Below are 19,816 nucleotides of genomic sequence, written 5' to 3' on the forward strand. Positions count from 1 at the left end.
GCATGCTAGTAATCTCTATATATATAATTTATGACAAGTCTGCCAGGTTGGCTGGCATAGGATTTATCTTTATATGATAAAACCTCTCTATCTCTTTCAAGGTTGATCCGTCACTCTTCGTGATGAAGTTAATTGCAACACCTTTTCTTCCGAATCTTCCACTTCTACCTATTCTATGAATATAATTTTCCATATTTTCAGGTAAATCATAATTTATCACCAATGAAACTTGTTGCACATCTATACCACGAGCCCAGACATCTGTTGATATTAAAACACGGGAATGGCCTGTCCTAAAATCATTCATAACTTTATCTCTATCTTCCTGTTTCATATCACCATGCATGGAAACGACTGCAAAGTTTGCTTGAGCCAATTTTGCTGATAACCAATCTACCTTTTTCTTTGTATTACAAAAAATAACACATTGTGTTATAGTCAAGGAATCATAAATATCACATAAAGTATCGAATTTCCAATCTTCTTTATCAACATTGACTATATACTGTTTAATCCCCTCAAGAGAAATTTCATCTTGTTTCACTAAAATCTTTACGGGATCATTCATAAATTTTTTGGTTATTTCTAAAATGTTTTTATCCATTGTTGCACTCACAACTACCACTTGGCAACTTTTCGGTAATTTAGCAAAGATATCATAAATTTGTTGTTTAAAACCTAATATTTCACTTAACAGTTCATCAGCTTCATCTAACACTAAAATTTGAATATTTCTAACGTTTAATAATTGCCTTTTAATCATATCTAAAATTCTACCTGGAGTCCCACTAATCACATGACATGAATTTTTATTAATCTTCTTAAGATCCTCTTTCATCATCTTCCCACCAATCATAGCCATTGACTTAACATTCATATAATCACCTAAATTCCCCACTACTTGATTAATTTGAACAGCCAATTCTCTTGTGGGGGATAATATCAAACCTTGTAATTGTTTCTTATCAGAATCAATAATTTGTAACATTCCAATGGTAAAAGTGGCCGTCTTACCGGTACCAGATTGAGCTTGTGCAATGACATCATTACCTGCGATGATTCTAGTGATAGCTCTTGATTGAATTGAGGAAGGTGATTCGAAACCATAAGAGTAGATACCTTTCAGTAGGTTTGGTTTTAATGACATGGATTCGAATGTGGATGATACTTTCAATTTTTTCGATGTTTTGAATTTTAATTTTGTATCTAGGTCTCTGTTTAACGACATTTTTTTTTTTGTTTCTTTGTTTTGCTGCAATATGTCAGGTCTTGTCACTTTGCAGGGTTTTATCGAGTTATTATCACTTCTCTAATGCTCTGTGTTATATATAATGTCTGCGTTGGTTCATAAGCTTTGTCGTAGCAACTACTCGATATAGTTTACGAAATTTTTCAGAGGAAAAATGTTTTTAGCGATGAGATGAGATGGAGTGGCTGTGGAAAAAATGGATGATAAAGCTTCAAATTAAAAAGAAATTTGGTAAGCAAGGTTTAGAGAAGACGACAGCAGAAAGAGACGGTAGCAAGTGGAAAATATGATCGATAAAAAGACATTTGTTGTCTCAATTGCTGGAGGTCATGGAACCGGTGTTTATGAACTATCTTTACGAATCAAAGATGATTTAAAGGTATTATTCAAGAAAATTAAGATTGATATAGTTAATCTTGACGATTTAATTATTGATCCTGAACATAGAAAGTATAATGATAAAGATTATGCGTTCGAAGATATATATGAGAAATTAACACACTGTATTGTTGGTAAGAACATTGAAAAGGCAGACACTGAAAGAGGAGGAGAAGATGTTAAAATCATTATACTATGTGGTAGTTATGCACTTTATAATATTAAAATCAATGAAATTTCCAAATTAAAAGTATACTTAGATGATGATAGTGATCAACGACTGATTAATTTGATATCTATGAATGGGAAGAAGACGGCTGATGAACAAAATAAGGCCGTTACAGCGGAAAATGACAAGGAAATGTTATCTAAATTGTTACATAATTATTTGGAACATTTAAGACCAGAAATGCAAAAATATATTGAACCCACCAAGATTCATTCTGATCTTATTATTCCAAATCAAACTGGTGATGAAATTGGTGTTGCAATTATAGTTGATGGAATAGTTAAGATTATTGAGAAAATTAAACATGATGGGATACGATACCCTGTATTTAATAACAAGGTTTTACCTGAAGGTTCATCTCCATCACCACCATTATGGGATTTTGAAGCAGAGATGATGGATGTGGAAAAGGATCGTTACTATGATTTAGCTTGATAGCTATCGTGTAGGTACGTAGTTTATGTTCTGCAGTTACAGGAGTCAAGGCCCTTGAATATTGTTTGACTTCTTTCGAATGTAACCTGTATGAACTATATCATTGTTCCATATATCCGCGATTAAAGATATATCGATGGAGCGATAACATATATATTTATGTATGTATTTAACGTTACGTACGCATATAACGTTATATTCTGTAAAGGGAATATGTTACAATGTCGAATGGGAGATATATCTTACCGGTATATATATATGTATACTATAATAATATGGTATAACGTTACATTTTGGGTTATATGGTTTGGATCTCCATTATTTTATTAAGGCGAAACCTTATATATCCCTTAAGTGAGATATCTATAGCTCAGTTCACGAAACACAAACTCTGTACGTCAAGATGAAAAGAATTCTATCGAGAAGAAGTACTCTAGGTTCTAAATATTTAGTCAATTTAATTAGGTTAAATTCAACTAGTAGTGAAACGGCAGCAGCAGCAACAGCAGCAGCTTTGAGTTTAAAAAAACACCTCTGTTTGATTTACATGTAGAATTAGGGGCGACAATGGTTCCCTTTGCAGGTTATTCCATGCCTTTATTATATTCTAATCAAAGTCATATTGAATCACATAATTGGACCAGAAAAAATGCAGGGTTATTTGATGTATCTCATATGTTACAAAGTAAATTAGTTGGAGTTGATTGTATAAAATTGTTGAATAAAATTACGCCTACAGATTTTGGAAAAGTTCCAGTCAACTATTCTCATTTATCTGTATTATTGAACAAGAATGGTGGTATTGTTGATGATACCATTATTACTAAAGGTGATGAGCAATCCTCTTTGTTTTGGATAGTTACTAATGCTAATAGAATTAAAGAGGATAGTGAGTTTTTTGTGCAGGAAATTCATAATTTGAAAGAGAAAGGGAAAGAGAATAATGGGGTTGATGTTCATTGGCAAGTTATTCATGGGAGAGCCTTAATGGCTTTACAAGGTCCCAAAGCTAAAAAGATACTCAGTTCTTTATTAAAAAAGTTGGATGGAAAAGATGATGAATTGAAGACGTTTTATTTTGGAGAGAGAAGACAACTAGAATTATTTAATGATATTCTGATAAATGTTACAAGAAGTGGATACACGGGAGAAGATGGGTTTGAAATTAGTGTTGAAGATAAGCATGCGGAAGAAGTAGCCAGATTGCTATTGGATAATGAATCTACTAAACCTATTGGATTGGCAGCTAGAGATAGCTTAAGGTTGGAAGCAGGAATGTGTTTGTATGGGAATGAACTGAATGAAACTATTAACCCCGTTGAAGCTTCATTGAAATGGGTCATCTCCAAATCCAGGAGGAACAATGGTAACTTCAATGGATTTGATAAGATAATGAAACAATTGAACGATAAAAGTAATGAAAAAGTAAGAATTGGTTTTAAATATTTGAAAAAGGGACCTGCAGCCAGAGGTGGATCCAAGATATTTCAACAATCGATTTTGTCTACTAAAGATGAAGCAGTTACAAACCCGCCTGTTCAAATAGGCGAAGTGACATCAGGGAGCGCATCACCAACTTTGAATAATATTAATGTCGGACAAGGTTATGTTCAAAACGGACTTCACAAGCGTGGTACTCCCTTGTTGGTACAAGTTAGAAATAAATTTTACCCGATTGAGATAGTGAAGATGCCATTTGTACCAACACACTATTATAAGCCTTTATCCTCCTCAGAGTAGATAGCTTAGATACATAGCCGATTTTAATTTTTATTTACACCTCTAACGGTTTGTAACACGATGCGGGTCTAGATGCAAATATTTTGTACTTAGGTACGAAGACTGTTCTAATTAAAATTAGCCGCCTAGGGTGCTCCCTCACTACGTTCCCTTTTTTTATCCCAGTCGAAAATTCAAGGTCACTCTCCCTTCCCCCTAATTCTCCAATTCTTTCATGTGGGCGTAAATAACTTGGCGGATCGGACTCGGAGTTTGTCAACAAGATTGAACTGAATGCAGTTGAGTTTCCACGGACAGTGGCTGATGAAGAATGACGACAGGCGAACTGGTCCTGTCACAATGTCATACAAATGTCGTTGTATTGTGTCACTCATCCCCCCCGTCATAGTCGCAGTCACACTAGATATGGGAGATAGCATGATATACAAACAAACACGCATACATACATCCCACTCCAGAATGATCGGTGAACTTCTTGGGGGACGGGGAAACCTGTCCTCAGTTATTTATTCACATGGCTTAACAATAGTCTCGGCGGCTCTTCCTCCCTTCGAAATTTTCCAGCTGCAACACTACGTATATATAAGAAGAACCTATCAGACTTACACAGTGAAGAAAAGTTATTCTCCACCCTCTTTAGTTTCGGAGAATTAGGAAAACTCATTCTCTCTTATTGTACAAGAGAAAGAGAAAACCTATCTTTTGAGATACCTATTTCTTTTCACGATTCTTTTAGTTACAAAACCCCATGGAAGAACTAATACCTTTGGACATCTCTAACGGAGCTATTACACAAAAATTCAAAGAAGAGACTAACGTGGAAGTTGAAACTGCCAAAGGGTTAAGGAACGTAAACGAAGGAAAGAAAGCTCAATTTATATTGAATTCATTATTACAATATTTTCTCAGCTTCATATGTATAATCCTCTTCATTCAAGGCTGTCTAATCCTGGTAACGACTCAGTTCATTACGAAGAAAATTTATTTTCAAAACTCAATACATGCAAAGACAAATTTACAAATTGTATTAAACCAAACTAAGAGGTCATTCATAATCTTACTCTTATCAATCTTATCAATAATTTCTCCAACAAAAATTAGAATAACCACAGATAATAGAACAATGGATCCAAATTCAATATTTCTTAAAGATAATGGTGAGCCTCTAGGAGCTTTACAAATGAATTCAATCATTATTTCCAATCATCAACTTTATATTGATTGGATTATAATTTGGTGGATGGCCCATATCTCAAATCTGTCAACTAATTTCTTCATCATTTTGAAAAAATCTTTACAAAATTTACCAATATTAGGGTATGGTATGAACAATTTTAGATTCATCTTCATGAATAGGAAATGGAAATTAGATCAATCATATCTTAAAGAACAATTATATCAAATTAATCATAACGCTATGATGATGACTCCCATCCCTAATGGTAAAAAAAATGAAATAGAAAAAAAGATAATCAATAAAGATTCTGATCCATGGGGTTATAATCTTCTAATATTTCCTGAAGGTACCAATTTATGTTCAAACGGTATTAAGAAAAACTTACAATATTGTCATATGATTAATAAAAAACCTTTTAAAAATGTGCTATTACCACATATAACAGGATTAAAATTTATGATTGAGAATTTAAATCCATCATTAACTTGTTTATACGATTTCACAATTGGTTATTCTGGGATTAATGGTAAAAATGGTGATCATGAATTCGCTGATACTTTATATTCTTTAAAAAATATTTTCTTAAAGGGGAAGGGTCCTAGAATGATAGATATTTATATAAGATCTTACAAAATAAATCAAATTCCAATCAATAATGTTGAAAATTTCCAAAATTGGTTATTTAATCTATGGCAGGAAAAGGATGCACTATTAACTAAATACTATCAAATCGGGTCCTTTCAGGATTTTAATAATGAAAATACTACTACAACTTTAATTAATAATGGGATTGATATGAATCCTAATGAATTTGCATCAGCTGTATTCGTACCATTCGGATTAAGCATTTTCATCATCGTGGCATACTGGTTTGCATTTTAAAAGCAAGAAATTTTCAAGTTGCATAAATATAGGAAAGTAACCCAAAACAAACCTAAACAAAGTAAAATCAAGCATTAATAGATAATGATACAATTTTCTTTGCTTGTACAAGTATCAGTCCAACAATCGAGAGGGCCGTCACTCATTTTTATATTTAATATATTTATTATATCTAACTCGCATCACACATCATAGAAATTGAACGTCTTTATAAGCTATCAAATATCCTCCATCTGTACCACGTGTCTTGTTATATTTATTAGATAATATACAACAATGAGTTTCCTTTATCTCCCTATTTCCTTATAGAGTTGCATAAGCATACAATATATATTTGTATAGATCGGAAAAAAATAAAAGAGACGCTTTGCTGTCGAATTTTTTTAAAGAATAGAGACCACAAAATCTGACAAAGACAAAGACATATTCCTTTTCACATAAACACAGATCTCCAACTTTATGGTCAACTGAAAGTTCAATATAGCACACAACTAAAGTCGTGAATCATACTGTAAGGGAACATTAACAGATCGATATTCTAAACGCAAAAAGAGAACATATCGTAAAACATTCCCTGGATAGAAAAGAGCGCGATAAAGATAAGATAAAGAGGGGAAGTGGCAAATAAACATAAGGACCGAAAAAAACAAACAAAAGACAAAGGGACGATAATAAAACAAACAGTATAGTTTATATACTATTAAACTTTAAATCTACTGATATTTATATTATAGATCCATCCTTTCTCCCTTGTCATACATACGATAATTTTTTGTTTTTCTTCTTCTGTTTTGTCTAGTGTCTAGCGTAATATCTACTTAAAGATCACAAAAGTTTAGATAGATAGATAAATCAATCGATAGATAGATAGGTAGCTAGTTAGATAAACTAACTTCAATCGAATAACAAAAAATAGATTTTCCTAAAAGTCGAATATAAAAAATCTGTTTATCCATTCCATTTTCATTAAAGCAAATCTCCACTATTTCACTATCTATGATAAATAATGTCATCATTGACAGCAATCGATATGAATGAAGCAGTTAAGCAAAAATATCCTAAAAAAACGGAACCTACAGATCTTATAGAGCAAATAACTTCAAGTGAAAAAAGCCGGCATAATCAAGCAATGATTCCACCGAGTGATGATACCACTACGTATTCAACGCCTTCTTCAGATCTTTCTACCCAGAACCATAGTCGACATCATAATGACAAACAACTTTCCACTTATGCTCGTCATCATCATCATCATCATCACCACCATCACCATAATGTTGAAGATTCTATAACAAACTTAAAAGATTTGAATGTTGCTGATAAGAAAAAATTACCCAAAGTTCTTCATGGTAGGAAAGCAAGTACTTATTTAAGAATCTTTAGAGATGATGAAAATTTAACTGATACAACCACAGAAAATCCCAATTCCATTCCACAGCAAGACGAAACTGAAAATATTAATATACTAGATAAAAAACAATCAAGACCCGGAGTTTCTTCTTCATCTTCATATCTAAATCAACGGCATTCAAGAATAGACCCTAGCCCATCAAATATAACAACTGGTTCACCTCCTAAAAAAAATATTAGAGATCACAAGGTTAATGATCGGAGTAATAAAATTAATGAGAAGGCTAGAAATGCTGTGAAGATCATCATTAAAGAAGAAAACGGTAATAGAAAGATTGATGACACTCAGGATGGAAGAATTTTACAAGAACAGGACAGAAAATCATCCACACCATCAAGATTATCTGGTCATTTGAAAATAAAAACATCAGATAATAGTAAAAACCCATCAGACGATTTAGCCTTAGAACCAGTATCATCAGCAACTTACTATCCTCATAAATCAAAATCAAAATCTAAGAAAAAAGTAGATAAGATTGAAGATAAAGATGAAAAACCTTCTAACATCAAAGAATCATCATCGCTATCTGTATTACTATCAAATCAAGAGCAAGAAAATTTAGATTTTTCTATCTCAAAGGTTCCTAAAAATCAAGAAGAGAATAGCAAGCAAATATTACCATCATCACAATTAAACTCTATAGTAGAATCTCATCAATTACATGATTATAATGATCGTACATTTACTAATGAAATTAGGAACAAAAATGATATCATAAACGAAAAAGAAAATAATAATGAAATTAGAGACGAGGAAGCACATAATATCCCTGCTGTTGATAGCATGATTCAAGATAATCAGGAGGGACTTATTAATACTCCCAAAGATGCTACAAATATAGACTTTGACAAATATGAAGAAGATGAAGGTGATGATGATGAAGACGAAGATGAAGATGAAGACGAAGATCAAGTAAAGGAATATCCATTAGCAGTCGAATTAAAACCATTCACAAACAAAGTTGGAGGACATACTGCAATCTTTAGATTCTCTAAAAGAGCTGTTTGTAAAACTTTAGTTAATAGAGAAAATAAATTCTATGAAAACATCGAATTGAACCATAAAGATTTATTACAATTCATGCCTAAATATATAGGTGTTTTAAACGTTAGACAACATTTTTATCGGAATAATATTAACTGCGACACATGTACGAACAATACAAAATTTCCCGATTATACAAACGTTACTAATAACAATGACGAAAACCAAATCTCTTCCAATAATGATAAAAATAAAATGCAGAAGAAAATAGTTACTGAACGTGAAGATGAGCCAGACTTAGAAGGTGGAGCACTATTACAACATATTCATTCTTATCCAACAGATTCTTCACCTATTCTATTTAAGGAGAAAACAACTAAAACCCATCATCATTCAACGACCCAACCCCATAACATTATCAATAACGATAACTATTATTATAAAGATTCTCATTTACCCGAAGTGGTAATTAATGATAATAAACATATAATACCTGATTCGCTTTGGGGTAAATATTCTCATTCCCCAAGTTCTGCTCCAAGTGACTCATATATTAATTCCATATCACATATTTCGAGCAACCATAACTCAATCGATACAGAGGCTGGAAGTGACGGTAACATCAAACCTGCATGTAATGATACCGTTGAGCAAAAACGACATCCTTTTTACACTGGAGGTGGCTCGACAACAATAAATACTAAATTAAAAGATTTAATTTTACAAGAAGTTTTTGCTCCAACATTTTGTGCGAGAAGAAGGAAAAGTTCAAAAATGACCTCAACGCCTATGAAATCGTCCAATAGTACAAGTAATAAGGAAATTGCAACGGCCTCTGATATGATTAAGAATACAACACAAAAGCAACGTTCATCTTCACAAGATTATTCTCATAATTCAAATTTATCATTAACTACAATTCAAGATTCCAAAACTTCAATCCGAGGGAAACATATTAAGGATTCCATTACTCCAAAGAATATTGATACTTCAAATTCATTAATGGATTTAAAACAACTTCATAGTAGAGAATTAGAGAAAGAAAAGTATATTAATGATTATTCATCAATCTTAGAAAACCCAAGATATGAAAGTAATGAAAGTAAGAACACTGTTGATTCTAATAATGACAATACTTTTAATCTTAACAATAATACCACGTTTTCATCTAGAGCAACTTCCAGATCTCTTTCACCATCTCAGTATAATTCTCGTTCTCCTTCACCATTATCAGAACCAAAAGTATTACCTGATGAAGGAAATAATCTTGTAAAATATGAAAATGAAAATGACAATACAAATATAGGTAGGGATACAATTTTCGAAATGGATCCATTAGCTAGTGAGGATGCAACGGGGTCCACCAACGAAACTAAGATACCAATTTTGAAAAATGATGTTGTGGCGCTCAAAAATGAAACAATAAAACCATCATTATCACAAGAGACGGAAGCCACACTTGTATCAAAATTCATTCTTCTAGAAGATTTGACTAGAAACTTGAGCAAACCTTGTGCCTTAGACTTGAAAATGGGGACCAGGCAATATGGAGTTGATGCAAAGAGATCCAAACAATTATCGCAGCGTGCTAAATGTCTTAAGACAACATCACGTAAACTTGGTGTTAGAATTTGTGGGTTAAAGATTTGGAATCGTGAATATTACATCAAGAGAGATAAATATTTTGGTAGACGTGTCAAAATTGGTTGGCAATTTGCTCGTGTTTTAGCAAGATTTATTTATGATGGTGTTTCTACTAAGAGTATTATTAAACAAATTCCAAATTTGATTAAGCAATTAGATAAATTGAATAATGAAATCAGTAAATTGAAAGGTTATAGATTATATGGATCCTCATTATTATTGATGTATGATGGAGAGGATATTAAGTCGAAACATTTTTTAATTAAAGTCAATTTAATTGATTTTGCTAAATGTATCTCTAAGAAAGATTTGGATGAAAATTTAGAGAACTTTAAAATTCCGCCAAAATCAATTGACGTTGAAGACAAGGGGTTCTTAAGAGGTATTAGAAGTTTAAAATTTTATTTGTTACTAATTTGGAATTACTTGACTCACGATGAACCAATGATTTACGACGAAGTGGAATTAGATAAATTTATTGAAGTAAATGCTGAAAAGTTGAAATTGGATGAGAATTGGGATTGGTTAGATAATTTTGATAAAGAAGATGAAGCAGAATTCAATGATTCACAAAGTGAACTACGTAAGAAATGGAGAAAATATGAATTGATTTTTGATGTTGAACCAAGGTTCAATAATAATGATGATGAGATTAGTGATTAGATTAAATATTCGCATACATATAAGAAAATTCTTTTACAATAATAATAATAATATTATAATGAAATAACAGTGTAGCTAAAACTACAATAATAAGGGACACCGAAGAAATATTAATTTTTGAGTACATGTTGTTGACATGATACAGTATTTATGATCTTGCATTAATGTAATCATTAGGCCAGTACCCACTCAGCATAACAGAAATTATCGAAAATGCGCTTAAACGTTACTTCAAAAATTTGTGCTTTAAGATACAGTTAAACAAACGAAGAAAAAGTTGTGAACATACGTAGATGTCAATCTTATGAGTTATTTGCCAGATCCATCAATAAAATAAAAGTTAACTAACATTTACAAAAGGAGTGTCATCAAAGAAAAGATGTCAATTAACAATAACACGGCGAAGAAAACAGCCCCGCTCATATCAGAAGGTGATCGACAATTTATAGAACAAAGAGACCTAATATTACAAGAGATTAATGTGACGATGGATTCTATATTGAATGGATTAAATGAATTAAATATATCGTTAGAAAGCTCAATTGCCGTGGGGAAAGGGTTTGAATCTGTTTCAGAACTTTGGAAGACATTCTTTGATGGATTAGAAAGTGTTACAGATATCCCTGTTGAAACTGCTACTAATGAACATGAAGAACGTATAGAAGAATAAGATGCCTCCAATCTTTGAATGCTAATGAGTTAGGGGCATCTACCCAGTCTAGGCAAGCATGTAGCGTGAGACACCGTGGTTATAGATGGAAAGCATGAAATCATTTCGCACCACACAGGTCTGTTAGAGCAGTACAGGCTGTATTCTTTACCTACCATATATGATTCTGGTATGTGACTATATTATGAAATGGTGGCGTTTGACCATCTATGATCTGTTCATGTAGATTATATACACTATATATTGAATAAGTAAGCTAATCATTATTTAGAAGGTTCTCTTGCTCCATCGTTAGCGTTTATGTAAACTCGGTAAATTTCTACCTTGTTTCTTTGAAAGGCCCACCTTGAAGGTGATCTTTGTTGAATCAACGTCGTATATAAGTTTATTCGTTTGTAGAATCAAGTCCTTCAGCGGTTTATGAACCGGATATGTTTTATTATTTCTATTACTAGTTGGAAGAGACGGAATTGGGAGGTTTTCTTTATCAATAAAATTAGTAATTCCATCCTCCTCCTCATCTTTCTTTGGAGCCTTTTCCGAGGACTGACTATTCGGCATGTTTTGAAAGCCACCAATGGAAGAAGTAGAATCGGGGGATGTATAATTGGAATTTGTTGTCAACTCGTTCGAAATGAAAGTATCATTATAGCTGTTTGCTCCCTCCAAAATGGATGAGATTCCAATACTATCTGGATTTGGAAGGTGTTCCCGGCTTTCAATATCCTCGAGTTTGGATGTTGGGTCTAGTAATGTAAGGTCTAAATCCACACTTGGTTCTTTCTCATGTTGTTGCCGTTTTAGTTTTTCTTCTTCTTCTTCTTCTGTTATCCAATCTAAACAACTTACTGGTTTTGGTAAATCTATGAATGATGTATACGATCTTCTCCTGCTTCCAGTTGAAGTACTAGAAGTATTAGAATCTAACGGTGCTTGTGTCTGACTTCTTCTCATTCGTAATAACGTTAAATAAAAGTAAATCTTTAAGCAAACTTTAAGCTTGCTCCCTGGGTGGCAAAATGATGTCAATTCACTAGTTGCTATATATTACTGTTTAATTTGTAATAACAAACCTTCCAATACAATGTAATATAGTATAGTCTAACGAGGTTGCGCGGCTAAATTAGATACCAAAAGGGGAACCTCATGTTTTGTTTACTATTGGAAAAGGTCCCTTGAACCCTAGAATTTGGCCCTATCTTTAACCCTAATATAGGGCCTGCATAGAAAGTCTGTCCAGTCACGTGATTGGAAAGTTTGGAAAAACCTGGGATGCTTTAAAGGTAAATGATTGCAATTCTACGTACGAATATAGATAAAATGGTAAAGTAAATAATTGTCGGCATCATCTAAAAATTGTAATAAAAAAAAAGCAGACCTGCACATACGAAGCAATATGACAACATCTGATACTATTACAAGACTTTGGCCCAAAACTCTACAGACTAAATATGGTTCCATTTTACATTCAATACTATCCTTCATAACATTTACAATATTGGGAAATTATGCAAGAGCAGGCGTTACAGCATTGGCTACCTACCAACCATCATACGTCAGTTCGGGAAGTGTTCTATGGAGTAATTTGACAGGTTGTATAATAATGGGTATTCTACAAGAATTAACTGTTGCACCAGGTTGGTTCCCATTAGAATTACAACCTTTGTTTGTTGCTTTGACTACAGGATTTTGCGGTTCATTCACGTCTTACTCTTCAATGATGTTAGAATTATTCAAGCACTCAACTAATACTGCAATGGAGTCTTCATCATCCCATTGGAAAAATCATGCTTATAGCATGTTGGAATTCATGTCTGTCCTTTTTGTTCAATTATTAGTCTCAATGGCTTCATTAATATTTGGTAGAAAATTAGCTACTGATGTAATTATAAGGTACGGTTCCGTTGAAACTGAACGCCCATCCACTGACGAAGATAAAGAAATGGATCCAGAAGCAGAAATGATTAATGCAACAGAACCAAGGCCATCCGTTAAGACAATCTTATTATGGACCGATATATTATCATATTTGTTAGCTGTCCCATTATTAATACTAATCATCGTATTAGCCTCATACTATGGCAATTATTCTCGAGCTAAATGGACTCTGCCGCCTTTATTCGGTATATTTGGTTCTTTCTTAAGATTTTGGTTAGCTAATCAATACAACGGGAAAAGCATTCATTTCCCATGGGGGACATTTATCGGTAACGTCTTCTCAACTCTATTAATCGCAATACTGACCATGGTTCAACGTGGGAAATTACATGCAAATGCCATCATACCCATTGTCCATGGTAAAAATGCATGTCTAATAGTTAGCGCGTTAATTAACGGGTTCTGTGGTAGTTTAAGTACAATTAGTACTTTCATTAATGAAGGTTATAAATTGTCCTTTGAGGATACAATGATTTATTACTTTATTTCCATTTTCGTTTCTTATTGTTGCATTGTTATTACATTAGGTTCGTATGCTTGGTCAAAGGGTTTAGTCTCCCCGGTGTGTTAGGAGCGTACTGTATACCCATCTGTCTGGATGACTTGAAAGATAAAAATCATCGTTCGCACTCACGTTTCATGTATTGAAGTTGTGGTAATTTACTTTTTAGTCATTTTATTATAAACCATATCGATTGAATTGGATTTTGGACTTCAGAATATATGAGGGATATACAATAATAACCATAGTCACCTAATAATAGTAATATCTTTGTTATCATATTTTTGTATGCAAATTTTTTGATGTATGTCCTGTATCCTTCGTTTTTATTTTGTTAAGAGTCACTTTTTGCCATTAACTTATTTATAGACTATACAAGAAGCACAACTTTTTTTTGTTTTTTTTCTTACTTTCTAATACAATTACGAAACATAGAATAATATTCTTTCATTTGCTTTTTTTCTCTTATAGGACATATCCCAAAGGTTCATACGTTACTGCACTACAGTATTCTGCTAGTTTTAACGCTATATGTGCATGATGCTTTATTAGTATATGAGTAAAGAAACCTAAGAAAGAGAAAAAAATTTCGTTGGCACTTATAAATCATGTATATTCAATCCATCGTTATCATTTCCACTGAGCCTTAAAAGATCAACCATTATCGTTCTGACTTTTTCATAGTTCTTAAGCTGTAATCATATCCCGTAGTACCATCAGTAAACTGAATAAAGTCATTTAATTGCAACTTCAACATTTTATGTTTATTCAAAATCGAAAGATCTGGTAAGGCCTTAAGCTTCGGCAGTCCATTAAGAAGATTTTGTAATTGCTGATTGTTTGTCTCCTCTTCCTTGCCTAAGACCCCTAAAGTTGTTATTAAATACCCTTGTAATAGGTATATGATTTCAAGCGTGGAAGATTGTAAGCCTTCTGGATAACTTTCAAAACACCAATCTCGAATCGTGTCAATATCCAATTCCATAACGATCTTCTTGAAATCTTCATCTGTATGTAACGTTATACAAAAGTTTACTAGGGCTGAAATATATTCTATCGTACCCATCTCCTTTCTTTGAAGAAAATCCAAGTCATCTCGATATTTTAAAGATGTACCCATATTCTTCAATTCGTTGAAATGAGTTAAGTCATTATTTTTAGTTGATTTCTTTTCTTCCGTTGCAATAGCTCTGTTTTGAAGCTCAGTCTCAGAAAGTGCTTCGATATCCTCATCCTCATTTTTGTTTATTAATATCGTTCTTAACCGACCATATGACTTTTTCGATGTAGCTCCTGGCACAGATTTATCACTTAATGCCTGATTTTCTTTAGCATTAGTATCAAAAACCATTAAATGTTCCTTTACGAACTTTTCTACGAGGCTACCGTCATCATTTAGGGAATTAATATACTCGTTAACGTCATTAATATTTTCATATATTCCGTTGATGCCGTCTTCCATTGCAGGTGAACTAGTGCCACTTTCTTGATAATTTTCTTCCCTTTTACTTCTTCGATAATTAGTCTTCCTTCTTTTCAAGCTACCTTTCGATTCTATCTCTAAAAATGCAAATGCATCGCTCTTACCTACAGCAACTGCTTCAGATTTTCGTTTCCCCTCTTTAAATTCGAGACCATGTTCTTGCTCAATAATGTGCTTTCCTTGGTCGGATGATGGACCATTTCTATGAATTGTATCTAGGGTTGTCTGTAAGGTGTCACTAGATTGTCGTGATGTGCTTTTATTTTCATCATCACTGCTGAATTCTATATTATCGTTGTCCTCAACAGGGGAAGATTGTAATTTTCCATTTATTGACACACGAGATGCCTTCCCACTTCTTCCGTATACTTTCATAACTTGTCGAATATCCAAAACAAGCTGAATCAATTAACGTTAGCTTTCATACTTTGGTTCACTTTCAATTCAAATCTTGTCTAACATCCGTATTTTTTGAAGTTTCCGATTGCTTCTTCTTATATTATCCTCATCGAGTAGGAGAAAATAGTTACATCGCGAAAGCCAAGTACTGAAATAATGATAAACATTAACGTTAGATCAAAACTTTTTGGATGGATAATTTTAGCTTCAAAAGAAAATCATGCAAAATCATACAAAATCAAACTATTTTGTGTAGAATAAGAAGCAGAAGGTATTAAGAAGAAAGAAATAGGAAAATGTACGGTGATTTGGCAAATAAATTGATCCTGGAAGCAAAACGTACCCAACAATTAAACCATAAACAAAAACATGCACAGCTGCCGATGTATCACGAAGATTTGATTCGTAACATTATCAAAGAAGTGACACAATTGAAGAAAAATACAGATTTCCTAAAGGATCAACAAGAACAGTTACAAAATCAAGAAGGTAACGATAATGGGCTGGATGAAAACGTTCTGAAATGTCAATATTTCGTCACTTTGTTATGTATGGAAAGAAATAAACGATGTCTCTTAGCTTATCAAAAATTAAGATGTGATATGTTAGATTCCTTGGCTTGGAGTAATTCAAATAGTAGTATAATGGAATTAGAAAGTAATGATTTATCTCATCAAGAACAAGAGTACCTGAAAGAGTATGGGGAATTGATTACAGATCTGAAAAGTGGTGAGTGGGCAGATATAGATTTATCAGGATCATTGACGCCACCAAGTGATGTTTTCATAGATGTTAGAGTATTGAAAGATGCTGGTGAGATACAGACTGAATATGGTGTGTTTAACTTGATTAAAGATTCTCAATTCTTTGTTAGACAATCAGATGTCGAAAGACTAATACAGCAAGGTTACTTACAGAAAATATGATACAGAATTCATATGTAATGTATATGTATATATACATTCAAGACAAAATACTTGCATTTACTGGTATCTACGCAAAAAGATATAGATATAGGCAATTTTTTTTAGTTTGTTTTATTCTTCATTAATATATACTTCAATAATTTAAGTATGCGATCACTACTTTCTCCAGATATATTATTGCAACCATTGATTCCTAACAAAGTGTCAAATCACTTGTGTACCTAAAGGGAAGGAAGTAATTAAGCGTCCAACAATACTTTGAGAAGGACACCTAAGAGATTGTTACCAATTGCACTATATAAACAAAATGACGTTAGATGATATAATTGAAGCATCAACGGATAAGGAAACTCTTAACCGCTTAAACAAGGTGACGCTAGACAACACACCAGAATCAGCAACAGAAAAGAGAACCCTTAACCGTTTCGAGAAAGAATATTTTGAATCTTATGACCATTATGAGATCCATCAAGAGATGTTACAAGACTCTATTAGAACTCTTGCATACAAAAATGCCATTATAGACAATAAACATTTATTTAAGGGCAAGATTGTCCTTGATGTTGGCTGTGGTACCGGTATTCTATCCATGTTCGCTGCAAAATATGGTGCCAAACATGTCATCGGGGTCGATATGTCTGATGTGATTGATAATGCTCGAGAAATTGTCAATTTAAACGGCTTTGGCAATAAGATTACTCTTCTGAAGGGTAAATTGGAGGATGTAGAATTGCCCTATGATAAGGTTGATATTATTATCTCAGAATGGATGGGATATTTTCTTTTATTCGAATCAATGCTAGATACTGTCTTATATGCAAGGGACAAATACCTTGTTGAAGGTGGGCTAATATTTCCAGATAAATGTTCAATTCATGTCGCAGGTATGGAGGATACAAATTACATTCAAGAAAAGACTAGGTTTTGGAAAGATGTCTATGGTTTCGATTATTCTCCTTTTATTCCTTTGATTATGAAAGATCCAATTGTTGATACCGTTGAGAGAGATGTAGTTAATACAACAAGCGATAGATTAATTGAGTTGGATTTACATACTGTCCAGATAAGTGATCTTTCGTTCATTGCTCATTTCAAGGTTGAAGCTAAAAGGAATGACAGGATCGATGCCATTGTTTCGTGGTTTGATATTGAGTTCCCATGTATCAAAGGTAATATCCCAGTAGCATTTTCGACGGGTCCGAATTCTACTTACACACATTGGAAACAGACTATTTTCTATCTCAAAAATACTTTAGAATGTGAATCCGGGGATTCTTTAGAGGGAACATTATCATGTTCACCTAATAAGCGAAACAATAGATTCTTAGATATCAAAATCAGATACAATTTCGAGGCTAAAGGCGGGATTGCAAATGTGAGATCCACCAAAAACGAAAATATGTACCTCATGTCCTAGATTAGAACCCCTGATGATGTTTGCGTCTAGTATTTTGTACCAACTTTGCATAATACCTTAGCGTTATATATATAAAGCTTAATTATCTAATTAGTCAAAAAGATGAAATATCACCCTGCATTTCGTGTGAGCTTCTCCGCTGACAGTAATTAGAATCAGTTGGGTGAAATAAATAAGTGCGTACAAAACGCTACGCACTACAGAAGACCTTAAGAACAAAAAATATAATAATTAATTAAAGCTACCTACAATACAGTAAATATATAAATTCTATTATATTAAATTGTTTAATCGTGCTTCAAAGTTTCAGTGAAAGCAGCACCGGTCTTAGAAGCGGTCTTTTCAACCTTCTTGGAACCTAACTTTTCAGCAGCGAAAACCTTGGCGTAAGGGTTCATTCTCAACAAGACTTGCTTGTTCTTTAATGGGTTCTTCTTTTGAACGTGAGTTCTCTTTTGAGTAGCTTGGCCAGCTGGTCTAACAGCAGTTTGGATTTCAGAAGAGTTGATGATCTTGGTAACATCAGTTTGAGAGATGATGTGAGATGGTAAAGTGTAACCGACCTTGGAAGAGGCAACGGTTTCAGAACCCCAGACTTGGTCTAGCTTAGCGAAAGCAGCTTCAGTCCAGATAACAAATCTACCTAAGTGAGCACCTGGAGCTAATTGCAACAAGTTCAAAGAGGTAACGTTAGTGGTTTCAACACCTGGAACATTTCTCAAAGCCTTAACAATACCATTGTCTTGAGCGTAGACAACTAATGGACCTCTTCTTTGAGTGAATCTTCTGTTTCTGTACTTACCCTTACCAGCTCTCAATTTCTTGGATTTCAAAACCTTTAATAGATCAGAACCAGCACCGACAGCCTTCAAAGCTGCAACGGCTTCCTTGGTCTTTTGAATAGATTCCAAATCGCTAGAAACAACTAATGGGATTTCTGGGATCTTTTCAACTCTGTGACCTCTAGCTAAGACCAAAGAGGCAACAGCAGAAGCAGCAATAGCAGAAGCGGTAGCGTAACGTTTTTCGTTTTGGTTAACTTTGACGTTCCACTTTCTCCAGACCTTGGTTGGAGCAAACATACGACCACCACGACACATGTTACCGAAAGCGGCTTGACCAGATCTAGCGGTACCACCACCACCAACTCTTGGAATACGGGCGACAGCACGACCGGTACCCCAAGATTCAGCGGAGGTTTGGTGACCAGCCTTTTCAGAAACAGCGTAAGCTTGTCTCTTGTTCTTGTTAACGGAAGTGAAAACAGTGTGAACAATGTCTGGTCTGATTGGAGCAGAGAAGACAGCTGGTAATGGTAAAGCGGTAGAAGTAGCTTCACCGGTCAAAGAATGAACAGTAACTTGTGGTCTAGACATTATGTGTTGTAGATGATGGTTTATTTTATCTTATAATCTGACAATTGCAAAAAATGAATAGCCAACTACTGAAAAGAATAGTGGTTTTGAATGGCAGGTGGAAATGTCGATTTTTCAATGACTTTAAATAACCCGGTTGCGTCTTGCCAGAAATCCAGAAATTTTCAAATTCAAAAAAAATTTTTCTCAACGATATAAAACAAGAATTTGAATATTTGTATGCGAGGTTTGGGTTTTGTACTTTATAGGGCGGGGTAACGCCATCCACTGTTAAGCTCGGCGGCTATCACTTCCGCAGTGAGTCTCTCTCAAA

The 19,816-nt window shown here is 33.7% G+C and overlaps 12 protein-coding genes across 12 annotated transcripts; 8 read left to right on the forward strand and 4 right to left on the reverse strand.

The window, feature by feature from the left end:
- Positions 1–28: 28 nt before the first annotated feature.
- FAL1 (ATP-dependent RNA helicase FAL1) lies at positions 29–1,228 on the reverse strand (the record flags this gene model as incomplete). The annotated part of the gene is made up of 1 exon (XM_003667936.1): positions 29–1,228. The coding sequence occupies one exon, from the start codon at positions 1,226–1,228 to the stop codon at positions 29–31; it is 1,200 nt and encodes a 399-aa protein (XP_003667984.1).
- A 307-nt stretch (positions 1,229–1,535) lies between these two features.
- Positions 1,536–2,291, forward strand: DAS2 (putative uridine kinase DAS2; the record flags this gene model as incomplete). The annotated part of the gene is made up of 1 exon (XM_003667937.1): positions 1,536–2,291. The coding sequence occupies one exon, from the start codon at positions 1,536–1,538 to the stop codon at positions 2,289–2,291; it is 756 nt and encodes a 251-aa protein (XP_003667985.1).
- Positions 2,292–2,858: 567 nt separating this feature from the next.
- Positions 2,859–4,031, forward strand: GCV1 (glycine decarboxylase subunit T; the record flags this gene model as incomplete). Its single annotated transcript, XM_003667938.1, has 1 exon — positions 2,859–4,031. The coding sequence occupies one exon, from the start codon at positions 2,859–2,861 to the stop codon at positions 4,029–4,031; it is 1,173 nt and encodes a 390-aa protein (XP_003667986.1).
- Positions 4,032–4,779: 748 nt separating this feature from the next.
- On the forward strand, positions 4,780–6,090 carry MLG1 (putative acyltransferase; the record flags this gene model as incomplete). Its single annotated transcript, XM_003667939.1, has 1 exon — positions 4,780–6,090. One exon carries the CDS (start codon positions 4,780–4,782, stop codon positions 6,088–6,090), a length of 1,311 nt encoding a protein of 436 aa, XP_003667987.1.
- Positions 6,091–7,096: 1,006 nt separating this feature from the next.
- Positions 7,097–10,792, forward strand: KCS1 (inositol polyphosphate kinase KCS1; the record flags this gene model as incomplete). The annotated part of the gene is made up of 1 exon (XM_003667940.1): positions 7,097–10,792. The coding sequence occupies one exon, from the start codon at positions 7,097–7,099 to the stop codon at positions 10,790–10,792; it is 3,696 nt and encodes a 1,231-aa protein (XP_003667988.1).
- A 379-nt stretch (positions 10,793–11,171) lies between these two features.
- On the forward strand, positions 11,172–11,462 carry DAD1 (Dad1p; the record flags this gene model as incomplete). The annotated part of the gene is made up of 1 exon (XM_003667941.1): positions 11,172–11,462. The coding sequence occupies one exon, from the start codon at positions 11,172–11,174 to the stop codon at positions 11,460–11,462; it is 291 nt and encodes a 96-aa protein (XP_003667989.1).
- Positions 11,463–11,753: 291 nt separating this feature from the next.
- HED1 (Hed1p) lies at positions 11,754–12,416 on the reverse strand (the record flags this gene model as incomplete). The annotated part of the gene is made up of 1 exon (XM_003667942.1): positions 11,754–12,416. One exon carries the CDS (start codon positions 12,414–12,416, stop codon positions 11,754–11,756), a length of 663 nt encoding a protein of 220 aa, XP_003667990.1.
- A 442-nt stretch (positions 12,417–12,858) lies between these two features.
- On the forward strand, positions 12,859–13,971 carry NDAI0A05930 (uncharacterized protein; the record flags this gene model as incomplete). The annotated part of the gene is made up of 1 exon (XM_003667943.1): positions 12,859–13,971. The coding sequence occupies one exon, from the start codon at positions 12,859–12,861 to the stop codon at positions 13,969–13,971; it is 1,113 nt and encodes a 370-aa protein (XP_003667991.1).
- A 592-nt stretch (positions 13,972–14,563) lies between these two features.
- Positions 14,564–15,760, reverse strand: RAD61 (Rad61p; the record flags this gene model as incomplete). The annotated part of the gene is made up of 1 exon (XM_003667944.1): positions 14,564–15,760. One exon carries the CDS (start codon positions 15,758–15,760, stop codon positions 14,564–14,566), a length of 1,197 nt encoding a protein of 398 aa, XP_003667992.1.
- Positions 15,761–16,080: 320 nt separating this feature from the next.
- Positions 16,081–16,710, forward strand: PSF1 (DNA replication protein PSF1; the record flags this gene model as incomplete). The annotated part of the gene is made up of 1 exon (XM_003667945.1): positions 16,081–16,710. One exon carries the CDS (start codon positions 16,081–16,083, stop codon positions 16,708–16,710), a length of 630 nt encoding a protein of 209 aa, XP_003667993.1.
- Positions 16,711–17,017: 307 nt separating this feature from the next.
- Positions 17,018–18,127, forward strand: NDAI0A05960 (uncharacterized protein; the record flags this gene model as incomplete). Its single annotated transcript, XM_003667946.1, has 1 exon — positions 17,018–18,127. The coding sequence occupies one exon, from the start codon at positions 17,018–17,020 to the stop codon at positions 18,125–18,127; it is 1,110 nt and encodes a 369-aa protein (XP_003667994.1).
- Positions 18,128–18,414: 287 nt separating this feature from the next.
- On the reverse strand, positions 18,415–19,503 carry RPL4B (60S ribosomal protein uL4; the record flags this gene model as incomplete). The annotated part of the gene is made up of 1 exon (XM_003667947.1): positions 18,415–19,503. One exon carries the CDS (start codon positions 19,501–19,503, stop codon positions 18,415–18,417), a length of 1,089 nt encoding a protein of 362 aa, XP_003667995.1.
- Positions 19,504–19,816: the final 313 nt, after the last annotated feature.

This window comes from Naumovozyma dairenensis, chromosome 1, assembly GCF_000227115.2.
Source record: "Naumovozyma dairenensis CBS 421 chromosome 1, complete genome".
NCBI classification, from domain to species: Eukaryota; Fungi; Ascomycota; class Saccharomycetes; order Saccharomycetales; family Saccharomycetaceae; genus Naumovozyma; species Naumovozyma dairenensis.